The following is a 22,701-nucleotide window of genomic DNA, read 5'->3' as shown; positions in this document are numbered from 1 at the left end:
TTGACGGAGAATCAAAAAGTGTAGACTTTGTTGGAAAGCCCAGAATAGGAACCCGGGCCCAGTTTCCAGGACAACTAAGTGAGTCATTTCAGCTACCATGGCTCATGAGATGGTTCCTCGTCGATCGTCGCCCACCTCGCGATATTGCAACGCTACTATCACACTCTGATGAGAATCTGGACACAAGAAACACCAGTAGCACCAATCAAACACCGCCTATGAATGTGGACGGACGCTGGTACGGTCCTGTGATGAAAATTTCAGCGATGACCCACGGGACAGTAGATCATGGAGGTTCTAATTGTGGCCCCGGAGAAATTCGAAGGATTTGCAATGGTCCAGACACGATCCACAAACCTAGTCTTGACGGGCCGTCAGTGTGCGGATGGAACAGGTCTTTGTTGCTTAGGAGTCTGGTTGGGGCAGATGAGGTATTTGGAATATCACACCGACTTTTGGCAACAGAGATCCGATCCGCGGTTCAGCTGCCCTCGCAAGAGAGTGATTGGTCCTCCGTCGAGTGGGAAGCTGTTACTCTCTCTATCTTGTCTATAGAACGTTCTAGAAGCTATGTCTTCTGTCCTGCATAAACCTTCCTCGTAGAAAGCATACTCTCTTTGGGCCGACCCATCCTCTCCATCTGCCAAATTCGATCGCTAGTCTGATATATCTAGCAGATGGCTTGTAAAAAATATGCCAATTATGTAAGGACAAGATGGTAGATCTAAACAAAGTGTCCGGTTTTTGCACTAGAGGCCGGGAAACCGATTGGTCCCGGCCGACCCACAAAGTTTATTTCAAGCACCCAGCGCATCTTGACCATTACTCTGGCGACCGAGAATATTTACGAATAAAGTTGTTTCCTTCTACAATATACTATACTTCGCCAGCATGAGACCTTGGAGAGAGTACCTCGATTTTCTCTCTGAATTTTCGGACTCTGGGACAGATTTTATCACGCCAATCCAACAAACAAGTGGAGCAGAAGCCTATAGATAAGCTTTCGATGAAGTTCTGCTAACAACCGCATTCTCTCACCGAGCGAGCGTTTCCATGGTTCATCTAAAGTTAGTTGTCGAATTGACTTGGGATTCGGCTACTGATCGACGGTCCCGCTCACTATTCTTGTGAATCTAACTTTTTCCTATGATTTGAGTCTGCCAGTTTTGAACTGACTCGGAAAACCTTTGCTTCTCGTCAAATATGACTAGGGCGTGATTCGAAAATAAGTCGTATGCCTCAACTTCTACTCTACAGATCACTCTGCCTTCGACCACCCATCTAACCGAATCCATTTGAAAATGCAACCAAAGATATTACCTCGAGCTGACAAGAATTAAGTGGGTTTTAAAATTTTTCAGGGAGCCCCCTTCCTACCATGTCCTGATCTTGTTCCGAGGATACTCATAGTTCTGTGGGTCTTTATACATTTCCCGCAGTATTTTCCAGGCCGCATGGGACTCCGATGACATACTCCTGAATTAAAGAGACAATAATGAAGAATGTGCAAGTATAGCGGACTTATAACAGCACTGTAGACGGGTCTGTTTCGAAGGCACACGGAAAAGTCCTCCATTTTACAAAGTTTGACATCTGGGACACTCTCGATAGGAAGAGTGATTTCTCTTGTTTTTATAATTACATGAGGTGATATGTACAGCCACGACGGAATTCCTCATGCTGCGGCTTCCTTGCGGAGCTATCGCAGCCGTTTGTTATAGAAACGTGCACCAGGACTAGTTATCGAGATAGTTGACCACTGTTGCTTCGATATTCCGATGTAAACCGCGTGTCAACAATCTGCTGCTAGCATGAACGTTCTGTTCACTGCTATTCAAGCTTCCTGGCAGCACAGACACGATGCACATAGTCCCACATCCAAGATGACGATCGTGTTTCTTTAGGTCAACACGGGATTGATACTCGCGTCGCACGACCTATGACAGGAGATCAGCTTGTAATGAGTAAATGATAATTTCCGCCGACCGAGCGTTTCCGTGGTTCATTAAAAACGATTTGTCCATATGATTTTAATGATCGACGGTTCATCGTCTCTCAAGTTGTTGATTGTTGCAAGGTAACGGTAGGTAGCAAACACAGCATGATTAGCGCAAGGCGGCAGGTCGGAATGGCGAAACAGCGGCGTTCCTGCCAACTTCGATTAGATTTGAATCGACACGTGTTGTTACGATCGTCTCAGCTAATGAAGAAGCTACCAGCAGAATTCGAAATCGATATTGTCCTGGTTGGTGAATGATGAGGCCGTTGAATTGTACAAGATGTCCTGCGCAGTTGTATTGCAGCCTTGTACGGAAGATGTTAAGCTTTCACTCATTGCGTTAAGTGGGTGAAGGTCTTCGGCTTCCCGGAGAGAGAAATTGAGGGCGAAGCTTTGCATTAGGGGTTTTCTCGTGCCCTGGAGCCTGACTCTCACGAATATGGTAAAGGGAGATCCTTGTTGCAATGTAGGTGGAGGTTCATGCTCAAGGGTGACGGAATATCGAAATGGGTTGTTGTACTCTTGCCATTGTGACTTTCCATGATGGTTGCTCTTTAGTGGGCAAATGACGAACCGAAGAATGAACAACAAAATAGGCAGGAGCCACCCTCATCGATTTATTAAACTTACAACAACTGAAAAATCTGCCTTCTTTTTCTATAATGGGGATGATCATGTTCAAACCCCTTCTGATCTTACTGTCGCACAGCTAGAATTTGACGTTTGACGTGCATATTTGGCTCTCTGTCAAAATCTCCATCCCTTTTCCTCTAAGAAAAGCTAAAGTGGGAAAAATGCATTGCAGAGGCATTATATGACTTGTCTGAGGCTTCATAGCTAGTTTCCATACTTCGATGGTAAATTTGGGATGGTATGCGCTCGTCGAATACATATGATAGGGCTTCGGTCGATTTATTGCGAGACCACTTTTGACGGCCCCACATCCCGGCACGCCCAATTCCAATCCCTTGTCCTGGCACGCGCGTGCGACAGACCCCAAGATGTTTTGTCGCTTACAAGTCGAGCTCCAGCTCAGCTGAGAAACATGTTACTATTTGTGGGTGGGAGAAAATGGGCACGACAATCCTGATCTCTATTGCTCTCCCAATTACCCCGAGGCTGCTCCGGCCTTCCCGTCCCTTATTGATCGCACATTAGTTTCTTTCGTCTCATTTTCAATAATGCCGCTGATTTATCATATTGACAACGCTGGTTTTTTTTTGCAGCCCCTGAAATTGGGGTGTTTGTTCCTTTAAAGCCCGAGAGTCTATGTGAGAGCATTATTGAGTGTCATTTGGAGGGACAGTACCTAGGTGATCAGTGAATTGGAGGTTCAATGATAGAGAGGTGCATAATGGTCCCATGTACTCAGCGAAATGGTCAGTCATTGGCACACATAAGAAGCATGGGATCTGCACTCCTGACCGCCAGGAGGCGATAAAGTTAAGCCCGCGTCGAGGAGAAGAAAGGGGCTTTCCCAGGGATGACCTCGGGTATGCAGCTTGTTTGTGTTTTCAAAAGCCAAAAATTCCAGGGCCAAATTCCCTCTGTTTGCTTTAAAAGCCCAAAGTCTATCTCAACTCCTCTTTGATCAGATACAAATGCATAATTCCTCGGCGCCAATCAAATATTGGAAAGTGACCGTGCCATTCCATCATCAAACTTCCAACCTAGACGCTTCTATCTTCAACCTCGCCGGATCTTTTACAGGTTATCACTACAGTTTCAGAGATCGCTGGTGTCTGGAACGTAGACCGCATAAATCGATATTTCTTTGTGAGGCTGACCGCCAAGCCGCAATCTATTTGCTTTCGGCTTCAATCAAACTACTATCCTCGACTAACGGTAATTAAGCTCTTTTAGGCTTTCATTCAGTCTTGTATAATCGAGGCAGACGGCCAAAACCTTAGACACCATGGGAGGTGACTCGAACACAACGAATACGAAGCGCAATATGTTGGGATATCATCGGATATCTGTCGCATGCGGTCAGTGTCGCCCTCAAACCATTATGGACACCATTCCTTGTCCCTGGCATCGTCATTGTGCGTGGGGAACTGCCGATTAAGGAGTTTCTGGATTTAGCTTCGATGTTATTACAAGTGGACTTACACGGTTTTGTAGTGCACTGCCGGCGACGGAAGACCCGATGTCTGATCGCAGCAGACCATACACAGAAACGTTGTCAGAACTGTGTTCGACTACGGAAGGATTGCCGGTTTTACCGTGTCAATCGAAATTCCTCAGCAGAGAAAAAAGGCGCCATTAGCCCGAAGCTAGGGACGAGTTTCTCGGAACATTCGGTTAGGATAAGACCAACCCGCCTGAACCCCGAACCCATGGACATGTTTTATCCATGTGTTCCATTCCCTTTGAAGGAATCCTCATATCTTCATCAGAACACTTCTGCGGGCTACTCCTCGATGGACATCAAGACAGGTAAGTCGGACTCTTCGCGGTTGCGCCAAACAGGCATCCTAGTTCATCGGCTGAAATCTCGAGTTTCGGCTAGATAAACCTTCAGGATTCTCAAAGTATCCGGCAATTGGCACAGGCGACCCTAGCAGCGAGATAAGAACAATACCTGAAGCCAGGGTTCTGGCTATGATGGCTGTGGATCAGGCCCATACAACAAATACGCTAGATTCCTGGAATTCTGGGGCATTACCATTGGCATTATCCCTCGACTTGCCATACACTGGGGCGTGTCCGGTGGCAGGTGAGTCGCCACTTATGCACCTGGAGTCAGTCGCCCCAGAACCCTTGCTAGTGCCCTGCTCGCCGCGGGCCATGAACTCACCCGGACTGTTCGACATGAATATAAGTCTTCCAAGCCGGTTTCAACTGCCGGTGCCTTTAGACCCCAATTGGTGGTTGAAGACCCCGACTTGGTCTCTTTCACGTCAGGGTGAGACCTTGCAAAACATGTCTGGCTCGTTCCCAATTATGTAGGTATCACTGGGTCCATTTTCGTACATGACTGAACCCGAGACGGGCTTCACACGATGGACTCTTTCGTGTCCAAGCACATCGATAGTGATAAGTTAGAGCAGCTCACTCATGTTTTGATGAAGGCTAGTAGCACCTAAGAAAAGGGCAAGACGGTCTTCAGTTTCTTCAAGGATTGTGCTATGTCCTACTTTTTCAGCTCAGGAAAAGTATAATCGACTTCAGAACTCAAGAGGTTTGAAAACAGCTTCTATTCTTAAGCCCTAGTATTTACGAAAGCCACGATAAAAGATCCGACTGACCGAGAGTCTGTTTTGTGCTTCCGGGAATTCTGGAGCCTTTAGGTTCTTTGATCATAATCCGCTGGTATTGTGCCGATATCATAGTATCTTTTTGAGTGTTCTCATTCCAGCACCTTTCGCGATGTACGGGTGGTGAATGGTGTCAGAAAGTTGACATCAACGGAACCTACCATTGGTCCTTTCGTATACTAGCGCGTACCGTATTCTCTTGGAATCGACATGATTACTGATGTTTCTGTTTTCCACGATGTTGCGGCTATTAGTCATACTGTCTTACCCTTCCCATTGGTCAATGCTCACTGCATTAGTATCAGTCAAGCGGATCAAATGACTGTCTTTGACTTTCTTATCCCTGCCTTTCATTTTCATCGTTTCAGGGCCACAGCGTGCGCAGCGCGTCACCTGTAGATAATAGACACTCTCAAGTACTTCATTGGCTATTCCCGTACTGGTCCGTACTGTAACGACCACGTTCCGACAGTTTCAACTCGACGAGGAGTCAGGGTAAATTACTGTAAGGTAATGATAATAATAATAATACAGCTGTAATAATAACAGCTCATCCAAATAAAGCTAATTTGTGTAAACGTTTTACACACACACACACTGTACCGCTAATATATCTTCAGTGTACATTTACGGCAATCTGCAGTGCCATTTTGACCAGATTGAAGTTCCTTTCAACAAATACGTTAGTGGAGAACAGGGGAATAAAATGTACAAATCTGGCCTGCTCTCATTTGCCGAGGCGATCTTCAGCTTGAAGTCCGGGGGCTCCTTTCTCATCCGCCTACGCAGCTCTCCTTACATCTGCAGTCCGCAAAGACCTAGCTTTCTCCCTTTGTACTCTCGAACAGCATTTCTCTTCGTCGCCCACCATGACACTATTGCAGCCTAGTTCGGCTGAGAAGACCATTCGCAAAACCCACATCGCTCAGGTAAGAATCGAGCGGAAGAAAAAAATATATACCAATCGGAGATTTCTGGATTGCAGCAATGAATCCGGACATCATAAGCCTCCAATATAGCCTATATCTCGCCCACCAATGGCTCCTTATAAACAAGCCTAGCTAAATTTGTCCTGCGCCAGGTATCCTTAAATCTGCGGTATCGATTAGGCCTGGCCAAACTCAAATACCAACATGGTCCGCTTCACGGCTTGTACTCGAGCCAGCCCTTGGATAGCGACAAGCCCCTAGACATCTCGTTGGAGTCTCTACGCAGTCGTTGCGGAACCCTATTGACTTCTCCGCCTCTCCGAGCCTCGACCTACCAGGAACCACCTCGATCAGCCCGCAACAAGCATGCATTCTCCCTCAACTCTCCAGTGATGCAGCCGATGAGTTTTGCCAGCCGCAAGCGTCTTCAGTCGGATTCAGCCTCGGTGCGCCCTAAAAAGGCACCCCGAGTCTCGCGGAAGAGCTCTTACCAGCTGGCAAACTCTTCTCCTGGCACGAAGGGGCATCTTACAGCCTTTATGGCTGCGGCCTCAATTCCAGAAACACCGTCTGTCTTTCATCAACCGTCTGACGAAGAAACCGATTCTGAGCTGCCGCTGCCCAGTCACCAGAATGCGAGCTCGACGATAGGCTCCTCTCCGCCACTAATTTCTCCCCGAAAGCACTCACGATTGGCACGAACCGGCCGGTATATTGAAGAAGCGAATAGGTCAGACTTGCCACCGTATATTGTGGACTCCCCCACCCCAGCCCAGGTAGTTGGAAGCAATCAGGTCTTCCCCCCTTCCATTCCTCCAAGTCAGCATGCAGTCTTGCCATCAAAGACTCCCACACTAGGTGGCGGCATGTTTGCGACCCTAAGAACTTCGAGCCCGCAGTTCAATTTCGCCGATTTCGTGAATCTGACTCCCAGCCCGACACAGGCATCTTGGGACACCCGCACGCCTGGCAATGCCCTTCTTATCCCTACCACCACCAAGGAGACCCGAAAATAATTGAGCATGAGCTTCGAGACTCTGTATCTGTGGCGGGGAGTCTAAAGGGGCTCTGCAGCTTGTTGTCAAAGTGCGGCCTCGAAACTCCACCTTCAACCTCCCCTGGCTCTTCGCTCATTCGTGCCTTAACTCCGCTCTAATTTACTGATTATGCAACTTCGGAGAGATAATGCGATTGTCTACTCTAGACGGTGCTGCTACTGCTTATTGTTGTGATATGAGGCTGTTGCAGATCAAGAAGCTTCCAGTTCTTTCTGCGTGGAAGAAATACATGATGCAAGTAGATGCCTTCACTGTGTATATATATATAGCCTCGTGTCTCCCTCTGAGAAAATAATCAATTAATACCTCTGAACTACAACACTTATACCACGAGCTATTGGTCGCTCCGTTTCTGTAGCAACACGAAGCAGACCCTGGTATTGTGGTGGAACTACGAAGACACGCCACACAGAATGGCTCAATACCGTTATGGCACATGGGACGTGTCCGGACATTGCACGCAACGGGTACTGTCACGCCCCTGCATGCCTATGCGTCGAAGTGCCAGCTGGGCATGTCTTTCGCTGGTCCCGCTGTTCGGTGCCAGGTCTTCGGCTTTCTAGCCCATGCTGGGTTCAAACCGAACTAGACTACTTCCTGTACAGTAATTTTCGAAATCAGCTATACCAACTCACTCTTATGATTTGATTCCGGGAAAATATATCCGATACGAGCTAAGCCATTCTAGGTCACTGACTTTTAGTTACGGCAGAACTGTATTGGTAATAGCCGTACACCGATCAATGAGTCATTGCCCAAGACAAAGGGGCGATTGCCAAACAACCCTGGAGTGCGTCATCACTTATTTACAGCCAAAGAGTCTTTGTTCATCTTTTAATACTCTTCAGAAGGGCCACGATGAGGCTCATCTGGATAAATGCCCAAAGACAAACCTAAAACATTATTTCAGCTGGCATGGACATCCTGGATTCTCCTCCTAAATATCGGGCCCAAGACCCTCTCATAACTGCAGCGCTGTCGGAAGGCAATGAGCCAGTGATACTGCACATCTTTCGCTACGACGACCACAATTACGGCATCTTTTCAGGGGATCACTTTTTAAAATTGCATGCTCAGTCCCATCTCCAGAGTCTCCCAAAGCCAAAGTTCATTGTTTATGAAAGTGGGACTAATGCGCTCAATCAAGAATTGGCCCGTTGTGAATTCACCGAAACTGGTCTCAATGATATTTGCTATGCAAAAAGCCCGAGTGGCAAGCTAACTACTTTGTGGTGGGCTGATATGCATCAAAATGCACCAATTTCTATCCAATACCGATTTACAACGTTGGTGTATTTCCCCCCACATGCAAGTGGTAGTTTGTCCAACGCCAGCGGACCCCGACTCTTCATCTGGAAACGTACATCTAGGCTGATGCTAGTGGATGAAGAGACAGATACAGTGGCTGCCATAGTCCATGATATTACGACCGACTCAACTAAATGCGGGACACTACAAATCCTAGTGCCCTTCGGTGATAATTTTAGCCTTACGGCTTTGACCACTTTTCTTACAATTTGCGAGAAGCTACGGAAGGATTCTAAGCGTTGAATGATTATCCAAACTGTTACATCCACTATTTGAATCGTTCTTTTTTCGCGGGCACTCCTGATGAATCCCACAAGTTATGTATGAGGTAATTTGGACAAAGAGGGTGTTACGATTGGATGGAATGTTCGACAAATTGAGCAGATATGACATGAATATTTCTAATACGAATTTCGTTCCCAATCATGTGGCAGCGTAATCCTTGGTTGCTACAACCTTAAGTGGCAAGGGCTGCAGCAGGTTAGAATCATGGACTGAAACTCATGCCATGAGATAGATATCCCATCTAGGTAGAGAGAGTCGTTCTTGAGGCACAAGTAATAAACGGCCACTACTGTGTCATCGGTGGTCACAATTCATTTCCGACCCATTTGGCTTTGGTGTACGTTTACAGTTGCAAGTGTTTATTTTTTTTACTTTTTTAACCGGGTGTTTATGATCGTAAAGCTTTGGCATTCGGCTCTCTCGGCTATCTGAGACGTGGTAAAATCGTGGATCTCTGATATCGCGGTTGATATGGTGCTTTGTAGAAAGAAGGATTTGAAAAACTGATGTGTAATCTAATCGTGGAAACCCTTGTATGATGCGCAAGAAGAATAGGTGAGGGTCCGGAGGAAAGCCTGATTCGGGAAAAGGAAAAGGCAATGAGGTAGCGAGTGTGGAGCAGTTGTTTAAAATACAGACAGACAAGTTCGCCTTCGTATTGTGAAATACAATGCTCATTTTAGAAAGCGGTCTGAAGATCGGAGGCTGCCGCATCATCCAATCAGGACTTGCGCATTTTCAGATTTATTTTCGGGGAATCAAGTCGCAAGAGTGTGGAGGTATAACTGATTTCGAATACTACTATAGTGCTCCTCGGTAGGACAGTGACTGTATCGAATTCAGAAAGCCACTATTATCTGAGTCTAGGAAGAAGTTGAGGACTGTACAATACAGAAAAGCAACGAGAACTTGTGCCACGTGGCGACGGAACCGACTTCCGATATCGATTTTGAACAATGGCGGGACGGGCCGCGATGCGAACCCCTGAACCGCCCGGGCAGTCTATTGCCTCTCCCATTTGGGATTGTAACCTGACCACAGAGAACAAACAAGATACAGCACACAATGCTCGCTTCCATATTAACATTACTGAAGCAAGAGTAGACTGGCCTAGCAAAGGCGCTGGTACGGTATCAATTTATGCTCGCGTGGAATAAGTTATCTGCACGAAATGAGGCCTTCTCAGCATGACCAGTCCGAATCAAAGTTTATATCCTCTGGCTCGGTAGTCATATCCTCCTCTATGCCTCCAGAAGAAGGGGGATCGATTGCCCACTTATTGAGTCCTTGCGGTATCCTCGACCCAGTGGCCGAGGCTGGGTGAACAACGAATTGAAATGGCCATGTGCTTAATTGAAAAGCTATCATGTGATTAGAGACGTATAACGGGGCGGTGCCCCAAAATGTAATATGACGAGGTCTGGACCCGGGCTACACGTGATCTGACAGGTGGGACTGTCCTCGCATATCCATGGATCAAGGTTAGCTGGAACGGGGTAGGAGTAAATCCGAAATCCGAAATCCGAACCCGGAACATCCGAAACTTCTAGGTGCCTTTTACGTCCAATGTTAACTCTGTCTCCTACTTGATTCCTGAATGCTTGTGGTATTGAAAGGCTGATTGTGTTCCTCAATTCCGCTATCGACATGGGGCTTGATACTCTCCCTGCAGAGCTCCTTCAGCAGGTCCTGGGGTTTGTTTTCTGCCACGATTGGCTGCGATCTCCCAATAGACGCAGCAAACTCAATCTCAGGCTTGTTTGTAGTAAGAGTTCCCACTCTCCCTGATCCTATCTCACGGGAGGGGTTGCATGCCAGAAATCTAAATGTCAAGAGCCAATAACTTAACTAGATTTTTCAAGGATATTTTGATCACAACATCCGTCACTACGCTTTTGGTAAACTTGATGTTGATCACAGTGTCTTGCAGCAGACTGACTGCATGAACGACCAAATGGTTACTCGGTTACTCTTCGAGATTGTCAAGGCTGGCGCCAAGAGCGAGAACGCTCTGGTAGCTGCCATCCACAGAACTGCCCAATTCACCCTGCGCTTGCTCCAAGGTAGCTCGCATGATGGTAACACGATTAGTGAAAAATACTGGCATATCCTCTGTCGTGTCACTGTGTCAAACCTGGGGAAATACAACGCTGTGGAACAATTAAATCACGATAATGGCCCTGACGACATATCCGAGAGTGAGGATTGTGCCGGCGCTCTAGTAGCAGCCGCCTATGACGACGATTTATCACTTATGAATCGACTTCTACGCGACAGCCTCGACGTCAACACCAGTACTAAGTACTTCTCAACCGCCTTACACTGGGCTGCACATCGAGGTCACATTGTGCTGGTGAACCTGTTGCTCGAAAAGGGAGCACGGCCTATGGCCAGAGACTCGTATGAGCGAACGCCTTTGCACCTCGCCGCGTCACAAGGCCACAGCATCGTTCTGAGACGACTCCTCAACACAGATGCTAGGAACGACGAGACGTCTGATTATGAGTTCTGTTCACTCTTTTCTACGTCAGAGGACATCTATAATGCGGCGGCAACGTCCCCGGAGCCAACCGAACCTGTTAAAGCAGACGCTATCAATGCGGACGCTGAAGACAGACTTCGTCGAACACCACTCTCATGGGCATCGCAGGGAGGTCATGAAGAAGTGGTGAAACTGTTATTGGAACGAGATGACGTCAACCCCGGCTCTAAAACACGAGACGGCTTGACACCGCTGTTATGGGCAGCAAAAGGAGGACACGTCGAAGTGGTGAAGCAGTTACTGGCCTCCCCGAGTGTAACACCTGATGCCAAGGACATCTGTGGCCAAACACCACTATCGTGGGCAGCCAAGGAAGGGCAATATGCAGTGGCGAAGCTCTTGTTAGAGCGAAAAAAGGTGAAGGCGGATTCTAAAGATAAATTTGGTCGAACTCCGTTATCATGGGCTGCTACGGCGGGATCTGAGGATATTGTTAACCAGCTTTTGATGCGGGGCGACGTTGAAGTCGACTCAAAGGACGAAAATGATCGGACACCGCTTTTTCATGCCACAGTGGTCGGACAAGAGCACATTGTAAAACTGTTACTCGCGCGAGAGGATGTCAATGCCAACCCTATAGACGTGTTTGGCAACACACTTCTGTTAGAGGCATCTCACAGCGGTCACAAGGCCTTGTTGGAACTGTTCTTGATGCAAAGTGATGTGACCGTACATTGTCATGACAATGATGGGTGGACGCCACTCTCACGCGCCGCTTATGCAGGGCATGACGAAGTGGTCGAGCTGCTGTTGCGTGAAACAGGCATCGATGCTGACCCCAAGGACAGTTTCGGTCGATCACCCCTAATCTGGGCTGCAAAGGAAGGCCACGATATGGTAGTGAAGCTCTTGGCGCTGAGGGAGGATGTGAATGTGAACTCTACAGACCACCTTGGTCGAACTGCGCTTTCATGGGCCGCGGTAAATGGACATGGAAAGGCGATTGAGTACCTATTCACTCGAAAAGAGCTGACTCTGTCTCATCGGGACAATGATGGGCAGACACCACTCATATTGGCAGCGGTGGAAGGGCGTCCCGGAATAGTGAAACTCCTGGTTGAACGGGGTGATGCGGAAATCGACGGACGGGACAAGGGAGGTCAGACAGCTCTGCTTTGCGCAGCCAAAGGAGGACATGAGGCAGTGTTCAAACTATTAGCAGACCGAAAGGAGGTAGAAGCAGACGCGAGGGACCGGCTGGGTCGGACAGCCCTTCTCTGGGCGGCAAAGGGAGGTCATGAAAGCATTGTGAGGCAATTGGTCCATCGGGGGGATGTCGATCCGAACCCGCAGGATATCAACGGTGAGACGCCACTCATCTGGGCATGTCGTAGAGACCACAAGGAAGTGGCCAACCTGCTACGGGAGACGCTCGGTGTTCACCAGAATTACGCGGCGGATCGTATTCAATTCTAAATTAGCTAAGCAAAATAAAATCTGATTCTCCATGAACTCGAAGAACACACCACACCGTAAAGTGCTTCCTTCTCGAGATTACTCCAGTACATGTACTGTAACATGATCTCTTCTTAGAACTGGTGGTACGCGCTTTGAGAGCCATGAATGATGGTACACATAAACAAGCTGCAATAAATCCCAGTGCGTTTCTTTTGGCCGGTTCTGGGTGCCCTAATTCTAAGCATTCTTCCTATCCCACAGTAGATACAGGCTGTGTGTGTATGTGAAATCATTTACCCCGACCCATCGCTGAGTTGATTTGACCACTAGACCAAAATACGAATCTGTACCCAGCCTAGTGGGTTGTGGTTTAGAATCCAACTCGCTGAGCGATATGCAGGCTACCACAACTATATATAACCTTGTATGTACATGTAGGGGGTACCACTGCCTAACAACGAGCTTAGAGCCTCGTCAAGGCCTGCCCTGGCCAATTGCCGTTTATGCTATCAGACTGTCCTCAGACGCGCGACTTTGGAACCGTTGTGACGCCTCCGCAAAGTCCAGTATAGCTTCCACTGTGGTGGCTCGCGTGGCAGTATTCTGCTTACTCTCCTTACCTTCTTCACGACCTCCCAGCAGACTCGAAACGCTATTGAACGCGTCGCCAACTTTCCTCCGTAGCTCCTGGCGCAGGGTTCTCACTTCGGGCAGTCCACCAGCACGTGAACCACGGTTTCTTGTGCTCCGCAGACACAATCGTCTTCCTTAGTGAAACCGCGCGCTTTGCGGTATGTTGATAGCCAACAGTGGCCGGTCCGCAGCTGCGTTAGCAGGTAAGCCCGGCTCCTCGGCAGTGAGCCGTATAATCTTCTCGTATAGGTGGCAGGCAGCGTGTTGTCAATTCTGCGAAGGTGACTGACTCACTTTCGTGGAAGCTTTCCACTCTTGCTCCCATTGTGCGTGAATGCCGTTGCGGATGAATGCCTTCTCCCTAGACAAGAGGGGACAGAATGGGTGTGTCTTGCCTGGGCTGGCTGCGTTCTTCGCCAGTCGGTCCGCTGCGTCGTTTCCGGGGTTATCACAATGCCCAGGCATCCATTGGAGGCGGAGAGAGGTCCCGTTTGCCTGGACCTCAGAAGCTGCCTGTAAGATGGCATGGGTGATTCGTTGCCCTGACTTGTTACTCGGGTTTCGGATTGCTTGCAGTGCCGATATGCTGTCGCACAGGATTGTGGCTGATGTCGGTGGTGTAAGCGTTGACCTTTGGTTCTGATAGGCGAGTTTGTACACTAAGCTGATGGCATGGAATATTCCAATCAGTTCGGCAACATGGATCGACCACTGTTCCATTGGTCCGACCTGGATTTGGTGGGATTCTATAACTTCTTGGTCCTTATCGAGCGTAACAACTGCGACTCCCAGATGGTCATGGTGTCCTGAGGCGTGCGTCCGAGTAGACAACAATGTCCGAGATTTCTCTTTTGCGATCTCCCGGTCTGGTTCAATTTCAACCTCCTTAAAAGCATCGGGTCTCCATGGTGGAAGTGGTCTCGGGTCAATAGTTTCCAAACTCTCCAACCTTTCGAGACTCATGGTCTTCAAGGCCTCGGCCAGTGGGAACCGTGAGTATGACCCGATGTTGTCTCTGCGTTTCTGGGCTCGGGACAGCGCGGACAATATGGGATGGTCACGCGGAATGGTATGTAGCCTTGTGATGACATTTTGTGCGCGGTGTCGGAGACGTAGGTGCGTTGGCAGTACGTATGCTTCTACCTCCAGTGTGGAGGTCGCTACAGTTCTGAATGCGGAGAGGATGCGGATGAGCGCACATCGTTGAACGGTGCCCAGCAATCGTAGATGTGTTTTGTCTTTGAGTGGGTTGTGCCACACTGTTGATGCGTAGTCTACCACCGGTGCGATACACGCCTGGTAGAGCTGTCTCATCTGCTCCGGGCGAAGCTGTCTCAGCCTGCCGAGGGCAATGTTCACTTTCGTTGCTCGCTTAACTGCCTGTTGCACGTGTTCTTTCCAGCGTAGCTCCTGGTCGAATATTACGCCCAGTAGCTTCGCGGTGGACGACGGCTCAATCACCTTGCCATCCATAATTATCTGGCCTTTCCCTTGCTCGCGTTTCTTCCTAGTGAGATGGATGAGTTTGGTTTTCTCTGCAGCGAAGCAGGACCCAGTTCTCCGGGCCCATGCCTCAATACGAGGGATGTCTTCGGTCTGGATATTCTCTAGGTTCTCTTCTGCCGTCCCCCCAGCCCGCCACCGGAAGTAGACGTCGATGTAGGCCGACGCACCACCGTGAAAGTCGACGGGTTGGTCCACCAGATCAGAGTTGAAAAACGCGAAAAAGATAGGGGAGAGGGGTGACCCTTGCGCTAGTCCAGCATTCTCCAGCGGGGCTATCTCTGTCTCAAAGTCATCGAATTCGATGCTAGCAAATCGGTTGCTCATGAAGCTAACGATCCACCTTCTGGCCACCGCTGGTATCTTCTTGAAGCGCAGGCGGGTATCCAGGCTCTTTTTGTTGACCCCGTTGAATGCACCTTTCAGATCAAAAGCTACGAGTGTGACAACCTTTTGCTTATACCATGCCCGGTCTATCGCGTTAGCCAGTACTAGGAGGGCCTGCTCTGTCGTCCGCCCCGGCCGGCCCCCAAACTGGGTGTCTGGTAGTAGTCCGTGAGTTTCGGCAAAATAGGATAGTCGCCGGGTCACCACTGCGGTAATGAGATCGGGCGGTAGGCCCTGGGGACCGAGTAATCAGGCTTCCCCGGTTTCCGTAGCACCACGATTTTAGCGCGTCTCCATTTTTTCAGGTGGTAGCCTAGAGTGATAGAGGAGGTAAAGATCTGAGTAATAGGTTTCGCAAGGTATTTCCATAAGTGCTTCCACACAAGCGTCGGGAGGCCGTTCTCGCCTGGTGCTGTAGTTCCCTTGGCGGCTTTTAGGGATCGGTAGATTTCCAGTTCGGTGATCGGTTCCCATGGGATTTCAGGCAGCGATGGGGGTAAAGATTCCTCCTGGGAGTCCGCCATACTGGGGAAAAACTTGTCCATGAACGCTTTGGCCTTGTCTTCGTTGTCAGTCAATTCCCTCGAGCCGGTCTTAAGAGTCGGGATACTCGCGAACGAGTCCCGGGGCTTCATGTATGTGGCTGCCTTCCAGAGGTGTCCTTCACCAGCCGCGTCAAGAAACTCTTTCCAGTGCGCGGTTTTCGCCTTTTCGATGGCTCGGTTCCACGCTCGGCGTTTCTGTGGCATGGTCTGGAAGAGGGTAGTGGAGGTCGTATGCTCTCGTCCGATTTCTGCGCAGCTCTCCTGCCATTTTCGCCGGGCGTGATTGAGATCAGCCTGCTGTTTTTTGAGGTCTGTTGTGAACCATCGTTTGGAGTAGGGTGAGGGGTGCGACAGCGGTGTATATCGCACAACGGCGTTGTTGTTACCTCGATTAATTTCTCCACTGCTTGTTCTATTTTATTCGTGTGTTGATAGCGGGGCAGGGCTCCATCTGGAGTCGGGCCTGCTCTCCGATTTTGTTCCATCAGCCCGTTCAAACGCTCTTTTATGATTGGCCACGGGGTTGCGCTGTGGCCGTAAAGTCCACTCTGAGTAGGTTGCTCGGTGATCTGAACCGTAGTTGTCGTGGTATAGGTGACATTTTATGAGTTGGTTAGGTTTGTCTGTCACAGTCTGGTCGATCGTGGATGTCTTCCCGGGTTGGTTGAGAGACCAGAAGGTCGGGGTCCCCCAGGGGAGACAGCCCTGAAGATGATATGTTTGGAAGAAGTCGACCAGCTCAACTGCCTGCTCTGCGAATCGAGGTGCAATATAATTGCCGCCCCATACAGGGTGATGGCGATTGAAGTCACCGGTAAAAAATAATGCCCGTCGGTTTCCGGTCTTCCTGGGAGACAATCCGGATTGTGTCCCGGATGGCATTCAAGGTTGACTCCGCAGGCAGAGGTTTCTTCGGGGGTTTAAAGAGGCACCGGAGGGATATAGACTGAGAGGAGGAGGGTCTGCGACTCCAGTGTCCAGATTTTGATTGCCGTCAGATCGGATGGTCGCAAGGAATTCGTCGATGGAATGACGTCGAGAGTCTTCTGCTAACATAGATTAGGCTTCGATATCGGGCCGAATCGCTGGGAACAGTTGGTCGGTAGAGACGCCAGCCGCTGTGATTGACGTGTGTTCGATAGGTAGTGACCGATGGTTCTTGGATGAACAGCACATCCAAGTTCCGACTTTGATGGTCGTTGATGAGGGCTTCCATACCCGCCCTCGATTTCATAATGTTCAATTGTAACATTCGTAGGTTGGATTCTAACATTGTGAGGGGGTCGAGATTGTAGGGGTCGGACATTTACGGTCGCCGGTTGGGTGTTCTCCACTGCAGTCGAGGCATCGCGCTCTCTCCCCCGGGGGCAGTTTTGACGCTCATATTGACCGGCGCATTGCCCGCATCGTGGTGTCTCTTGATGAGCGTTGATGAGCGTTGATGAGCGTTGGTGAGTGTTGATGAACGTTGTGGTATATGGCCGGGCGGTGAAGGTGAGTGTTGATCAACGTCTCACGGCCTTTACGCCCTTTCTTACCATCTCACCCACATGGCAGAGATATCAGTTTCGTTGGTTCAATTCTGCGCCATTTCTTGTCCCCTAGTGGTTACTCAATGAAGTTCGCCCATAGCCTCCGTTTCGATAGAGCTGGTCGAATGCAAACACCGGATTTCCCTCGGTTCAGCTATAATCAGGCAATACGCTCAAGGTCAGACCAACCAGGTGTAGAAGCATCTGATGAGAAGCGCTTGAAATACGGTTTGTTGGCTCAACTAAACATGGTGATGCGATAGACTGTTCCTTGCGTAGTCAGAATCATCGCTTCAGTCGGCGATTGAAGTCACTCAAACCTATTCTACTGTAGAATGCCTACATCCAAGAACGGTCGCGACACTCAAGTGGATTCGCAACAAAGACAACCAATTTAGGCTTCTTTGGCTTGAGAATATCCGATCGGCTCCTTCTACAACTGGGAGCCGTCGCAACCTCGTGAATAATCCCGTCAGCAACTACGATTTATATGGCCTGCCCATCTTCCATTTATCAGCATCCACTACTGCACCCAGAGCAATGGCCATTGTTTGGGGCGTAGTACTCGAGTTCATGCGATCAAGCATGCTCTGCTGCCGAGAAAACACGGTTGAAGCCCGATGGGGTATAAAAAGCGCCATCTTGACCACATCTGGTAAATACATCTCCGCCATTATTTACGACGAACTTTCGTGAGGAGAGATCATCGCAATTGGTACTTTAGTTGACTTGTAATTGCACCAGGCATGCGCCTAACCCAGCCCCCGAAAGCAATCACATGAGCGCTGAAAAGGAGTAGAGATTTCAGTGAAGGTATAGGAGATGATCAAAGAGGTCGCACAGCAGGATGGCTCTTAGTGGTGTTGTTACGGACATCAATGCCACCTTCACAAAGGATCTGTTTGGACAGTGGTATGCCAAACGTCGTCCAGGGCGCGGTGAGTTCGGCAAATATATACTTGATGCTCAAGGACAGTGGACGTAGGGGACGCAGAGAACTCGGCCATCTCCTGGCAAGAGCTGCTTGCGCGCGATATGTTAGAAGACGATCTTAGTGAGAAAATGATACACGCCCTCGGCTTGACTGACCTGCAGCTGCGGTGATATTCAAGGTAGATGGCCTTTGCACATATTGCTCGGGCTTGGATAGAAAAAAGCGTGCGTAGGCATCAAATCTACCTAACATATGTCCAAAGACACCACAACTTTTGTGACAGCGCCCTTGATGCAGCGTCGTGTATGTTCGATTGGTTCGTTTTCGCTCGTTCGTTTCCGCCTGTTAGATTCCACCTGCTCGAATACGTCGTACGGCTCAGCAACGCGGAGTAGGATCAGGTAGAACAGTATCGGTCGGTGATTCTTAGCTCGTGGCTCTTTGGTTGGCTCGGCTGTGACTCGGGACCAGACCGTCTCCTCTCTCAGTTCGTAGCTGATATGGCAATGTTAATCTGTGGGCTCGATATGACGGGGCCTTTGCCTCACCTTCTCCTTGCCCGCAGACTTGGACTAACAATCTGGCCGTCTGCGAATTTATGGCCCACCTGTCATGAAGCAAGACAAAACCACCAGCATTCCTCGGGTCTTTCGGAGTTCCGGAATTGGAAAGACGCGAGATGCCAACCGTTGACAATGAGGATCACCCATTGGACGCCAGAAATGCAATCCACAAGGAGGCTATTCTTTCACGGTGTTCGAATGCCGAGAGACACACGGTGGTATGAGCCCATTGTGACTGCGAATAAGCGCATTACTCATATTCGCATTCATATTATACATTTCGCGCATATTAATAATTCTTACGTTTCCCCGGTTTTCGTATTACCGAAATACACCTTTCCACTAGTCAACTTGTATTTTAAATGCCATCACGGGCCTCGGCCAAGCAGAACTAGGAAACATCTCCTGTGTAATTACCTAAGATAATCTGTATAGAAAAGTTCAGATCTAAGAACAGTGTTGTGTGTAGAATAGCTAGCGGAGAAACTGTCGAGTGACTCGAATATGGTAAAATTCCAATCTGGATCTAGCGGCAATAGGAAGCTAGTGCCTATTGCACTAACAGTATGCCGGGAGATTTGTCTGGTAACCGCCCGCGTACCTGACAGAGATTCCCCAGGGCCGTTTCAACCAGGAGCAGCCCATTCGGCTACACCAAATTGCGGAGAATAAGACCTGGAGTCAAATGTGGCGCAGTCACGCGTGCGGCGCAGCTCCCTGGGAGTAGGGCATTTCTTCTGCTTGATGAAGCGATAAAACTTGGACTGCAGACCCTGGAAACCAAGGCGCTGACGAGTGGGGAATTGGTAATTGAAGCTCTCGTGGACCTTCTTCCATTGTTGGCACAGGTCAACACGGTGGTACCAGATGAAATCCATTTCTTCTTCTTCGTACTTGGGCCGTGGCGATCGCCGGAGATCTGCGCTGTCGGTCCTCGAAGTACTGTAATGGAATCTGTGCCTCTGGGAAAGCTTTTGTGAAAAGCTTGCCAAGTCTGGTGGACGGTACAAGATAAATTGGCTGTGGTTATGATAATGCAATTGCAAGCTGTTTCTGCTGGCACCGCTCGTGTGCAAGTTTGCAGGCACCGCCGAGATTGTCCTCTGGCTGGTGTGTTGAGCTCGGAGATATTGACCGCACCAGATCTTCATTGGAGCGATAGTGTACCCCAAAGTATTCTTGCAGCTCTGACTGGGCAACGAAGATAGCATGAGCTTGTGTTGCGATTGTGAAGAGCCTGTGTAGTTCCCCTTATCCACGGACGGATTCAAGAGAGACTCGATTTTCATTTTTGACTTGGTAGCATTGATGACAGATTATGTGATGTAAAAAGCGACAATGGAAGGTGGGTATGTATTAACTTTTGCGGTTAACATAACACGACAGGGACGGAAAATGATCTCTCTATTATACCCCCTGACAGGAGGGCCCCTCGTGGGCCTCGCCATCTATTCTGTTAGATTCCAAATTCACCCTTTCGCATTTTGAGAACGTTAGCAGAGGGAAAAGCAAGTGTTAATCCAGCTCCTGTGTGACAGACGATCTTGCTGGTATGTAGCACAAGAAGACAAGTTTGTGATCCAAATTGACTGTGCTGGTGGGAACGAAACAAAAGCGGTCGCGTCTGGCTGCAACTGGCTGCATTGGGAAGCATTGATTGATCTGGGAGGTTCAAATAGAGAGGAGGTTTTTTCATATTTCTTTCATTACGTTATTCTTCTCATTCGCAGTGCTTTTCCAAGTCGGCGGTGTGCATGGCTTGTGTAACCTTTGAGGCCTTGAATCGTCATGGTTGATGGTTTAGGCTGAGGCAGTATCCAAATTATCGGCGGATAATCGATTATCGTATCCGAAAATTGCAGATAACGATATAAGATCATTATCGAATTATCCGCAACGAAAAGATGCGATAATTGTTTTTTCATTTGCGGATATCCGCGGATTATCGTACGATAACAAATATTACAAACATGCCAAGACTCGTGAGCTGAACGAGCTTGCTAGGTTATGCATTTTCGCAGTAATTTTCAAGTATTCAATGTGTCAACGATTGGTGAATTGGTAAGGTCTCGTACGTGGCAATGGATTATCATTAAACAGCTGTCTCCTCTTAAGTCTATCCGTCTGTCGGTTCTTCATACATACTAGAACTCAGGGGCTTGCTTCTTAGTAAGCTCCTTTTCTGTGGATCCTCTCTGAAACGGGCACGATTATGTGGCGAGATCCTGGTGAGCTAACCTAACTTGCAGCGGGCTTTGATCGGCCAGCTCTTAGCGTCCCTGTATTTCGTGCCTCAGGCACAGATTCCGATCTACCGGTTTAGTACCCTTTGCACCAGATCAAGTGATTTCAAAGCTTAATATCCGGCTTCGAACACCTCCCCCCCCCCCCCCCTAGCCGGGGTAGTGAATCAAGTCAAAAATTTACACCAAAAACCCCAGCTACAGAGAAAGAACTACGTCGGCAGGCTTCATCAATCAAAGCTTTACTTCGTACAAGATCTCGAAGTCCACCTAGCCCGTCAGATCGTGCATTAATAACCAGCTTGTAAAAGGCTTCCGTCCTACAATGCAAGGTGCTATCTTACTCGCGAAAGAAAACAAGGAATTACGCGCCACCAACGAGAAGCAGAAGCAAAAGCGTACTCGATCCCGACAACAGATACCAGCTGAAGCAGGGCTCACAGTTCAAGAAGCTTCTCAATTCATTACTGAGCCGGTGGAAGCAGATGAAGCACCTCCCTCCCCTCCACGAAGAAGCCCTTCGCCAACTTTACAACCATGTACACGGGCGCCACCAAAGTGTAGTGGCTGTGGAGAAATAGGGCATAAAATCAATAGATGCCCAGCTAGATAGATGATTTTAGTGTATTTAATTTAATGGAGTTTTGGTTGAGATATATGCATTTGAAAGTAGTAGGTTGGGTAGGGTAGACCACTCGTTTGTATAGACTACTCGTATGTGAAATACGTTAGTTAGTAAGGTCGTTGAGAGCCTTACGATCATGGTTGAAACCAGGCATATGGGGATGAGTAAAGACGGAGGGACAGACTTAAGGAAGAACAGCTGTTTAGTGATAATCCATTGCTACGTACGAGACCTTACCGCTTCACTGATTGTCGACAGTAGTGCTATCGCGCTGTATCATGTCGTTTCAAAGTACGGGTGCAGAGCCGCCTAGACGACTAGACTGTAACTGGTTTCCATTACCGGCGACACTGCGTTTGTGGGCATGTTTATACATCGAAACCCCCCCCCCCCAAGCATTCCTCCGGTCGGCCGCGTGCCGCAGGCAGCCTGTCTGCGTCGACGCACCGCTAATAAATGATCTGAACCCAGCGGAATTTCTGCAAAAGTCAATACAAAAGTCGCCTGTAATAATCTCTGCTTTCGCGTCTCACCCTGTCGTTCGCAGCCAAATCTCAGAGCACCGCCGCGTATTCCCGAAAGCTTTTAAATTTGGCCGTTCTGCAGCTCTGGTACACTCAGTGTCCCTAGAGATTCAACATCCATCTCCCATCTGCAACCTCGGAATGTTGGAAGATTCCTCCATTTTCGACCCAGAAGCTTTCTTCATGTAAGTAGCTTACCCTGCATATATTCAACAAATCGGGCGAAGAATTTGTAATGACCGCTCTGGGCCGTGCTGACAAGCGGTTCACCCGGTCGCTTGATACAGATCTGAAGTTGCCTTTCGGCCTAAACCTTTCCCATCATATCTGGATAAATTCGTTCCACCAAATGAAGATATTGACTGCAACGAAAATGTTTGCGAAGCCCAATCTATGGCGTCTTTGAAGCATACAATCCACAACAATGGGCTGC

The 22,701-nt window shown here is 48.8% G+C and overlaps 5 protein-coding genes across 5 annotated transcripts; 4 read left to right on the top strand and 1 right to left on the bottom strand.

Annotated features, from left to right (window-relative positions):
- Window positions 1-4,422: 4,422 nt before the first annotated feature.
- On the top strand, window positions 4,423-4,951 carry N7471_013771 (uncharacterized protein; the record flags this gene model as incomplete). Its single annotated transcript, XM_057286489.1, has 2 exons — window positions 4,423-4,438; window positions 4,524-4,951. The coding sequence occupies 2 exons, from the start codon at window positions 4,423-4,425 to the stop codon at window positions 4,949-4,951; spliced, it is 444 nt and encodes a 147-aa protein (XP_057128968.1).
- A 1,172-nt stretch (window positions 4,952-6,123) lies between these two features.
- On the top strand, window positions 6,124-7,204 carry N7471_013770 (uncharacterized protein; the record flags this gene model as incomplete). Its single annotated transcript, XM_057286488.1, has 2 exons — window positions 6,124-6,188; window positions 6,341-7,204. Exons 1-2 carry the CDS (start codon window positions 6,129-6,131, stop codon window positions 7,202-7,204), a joined length of 924 nt encoding a protein of 307 aa, XP_057128967.1. The 5' UTR covers window positions 6,124-6,128.
- Window positions 7,205-9,795: 2,591 nt separating this feature from the next.
- N7471_013769 (uncharacterized protein) lies at window positions 9,796-9,996 on the top strand (the record flags this gene model as incomplete). Its single annotated transcript, XM_057286487.1, has 1 exon — window positions 9,796-9,996. The coding sequence occupies one exon, from the start codon at window positions 9,796-9,798 to the stop codon at window positions 9,994-9,996; it is 201 nt and encodes a 66-aa protein (XP_057128966.1).
- Window positions 9,997-10,793: 797 nt separating this feature from the next.
- Window positions 10,794-12,797, top strand: N7471_013768 (ankyrin repeat domain-containing protein; the record flags this gene model as incomplete). The annotated part of the gene is made up of 1 exon (XM_057286486.1): window positions 10,794-12,797. The coding sequence occupies one exon, from the start codon at window positions 10,794-10,796 to the stop codon at window positions 12,795-12,797; it is 2,004 nt and encodes a 667-aa protein (XP_057128965.1).
- Window positions 12,798-19,502: 6,705 nt separating this feature from the next.
- On the bottom strand, window positions 19,503-20,165 carry N7471_013767 (uncharacterized protein; the record flags this gene model as incomplete). The annotated part of the gene is made up of 1 exon (XM_057286485.1): window positions 19,503-20,165. The coding sequence occupies one exon, from the start codon at window positions 20,163-20,165 to the stop codon at window positions 19,503-19,505; it is 663 nt and encodes a 220-aa protein (XP_057128964.1).
- Between the last annotated feature and the right edge of the window lie 2,536 nt (window positions 20,166-22,701).

This window comes from Penicillium samsonianum (assembly GCF_028829775.1).
Source record: "Penicillium samsonianum strain IBT 33392 chromosome Unknown utg000010l_segment0_segment0, whole genome shotgun sequence".
NCBI classification, from domain to species: domain Eukaryota; kingdom Fungi; phylum Ascomycota; class Eurotiomycetes; order Eurotiales; family Aspergillaceae; genus Penicillium; species Penicillium samsonianum.
The sequence above is the reverse complement of the archived record's forward strand: the minus strand, read 5'-3'. Positions and strand labels throughout refer to the sequence as shown.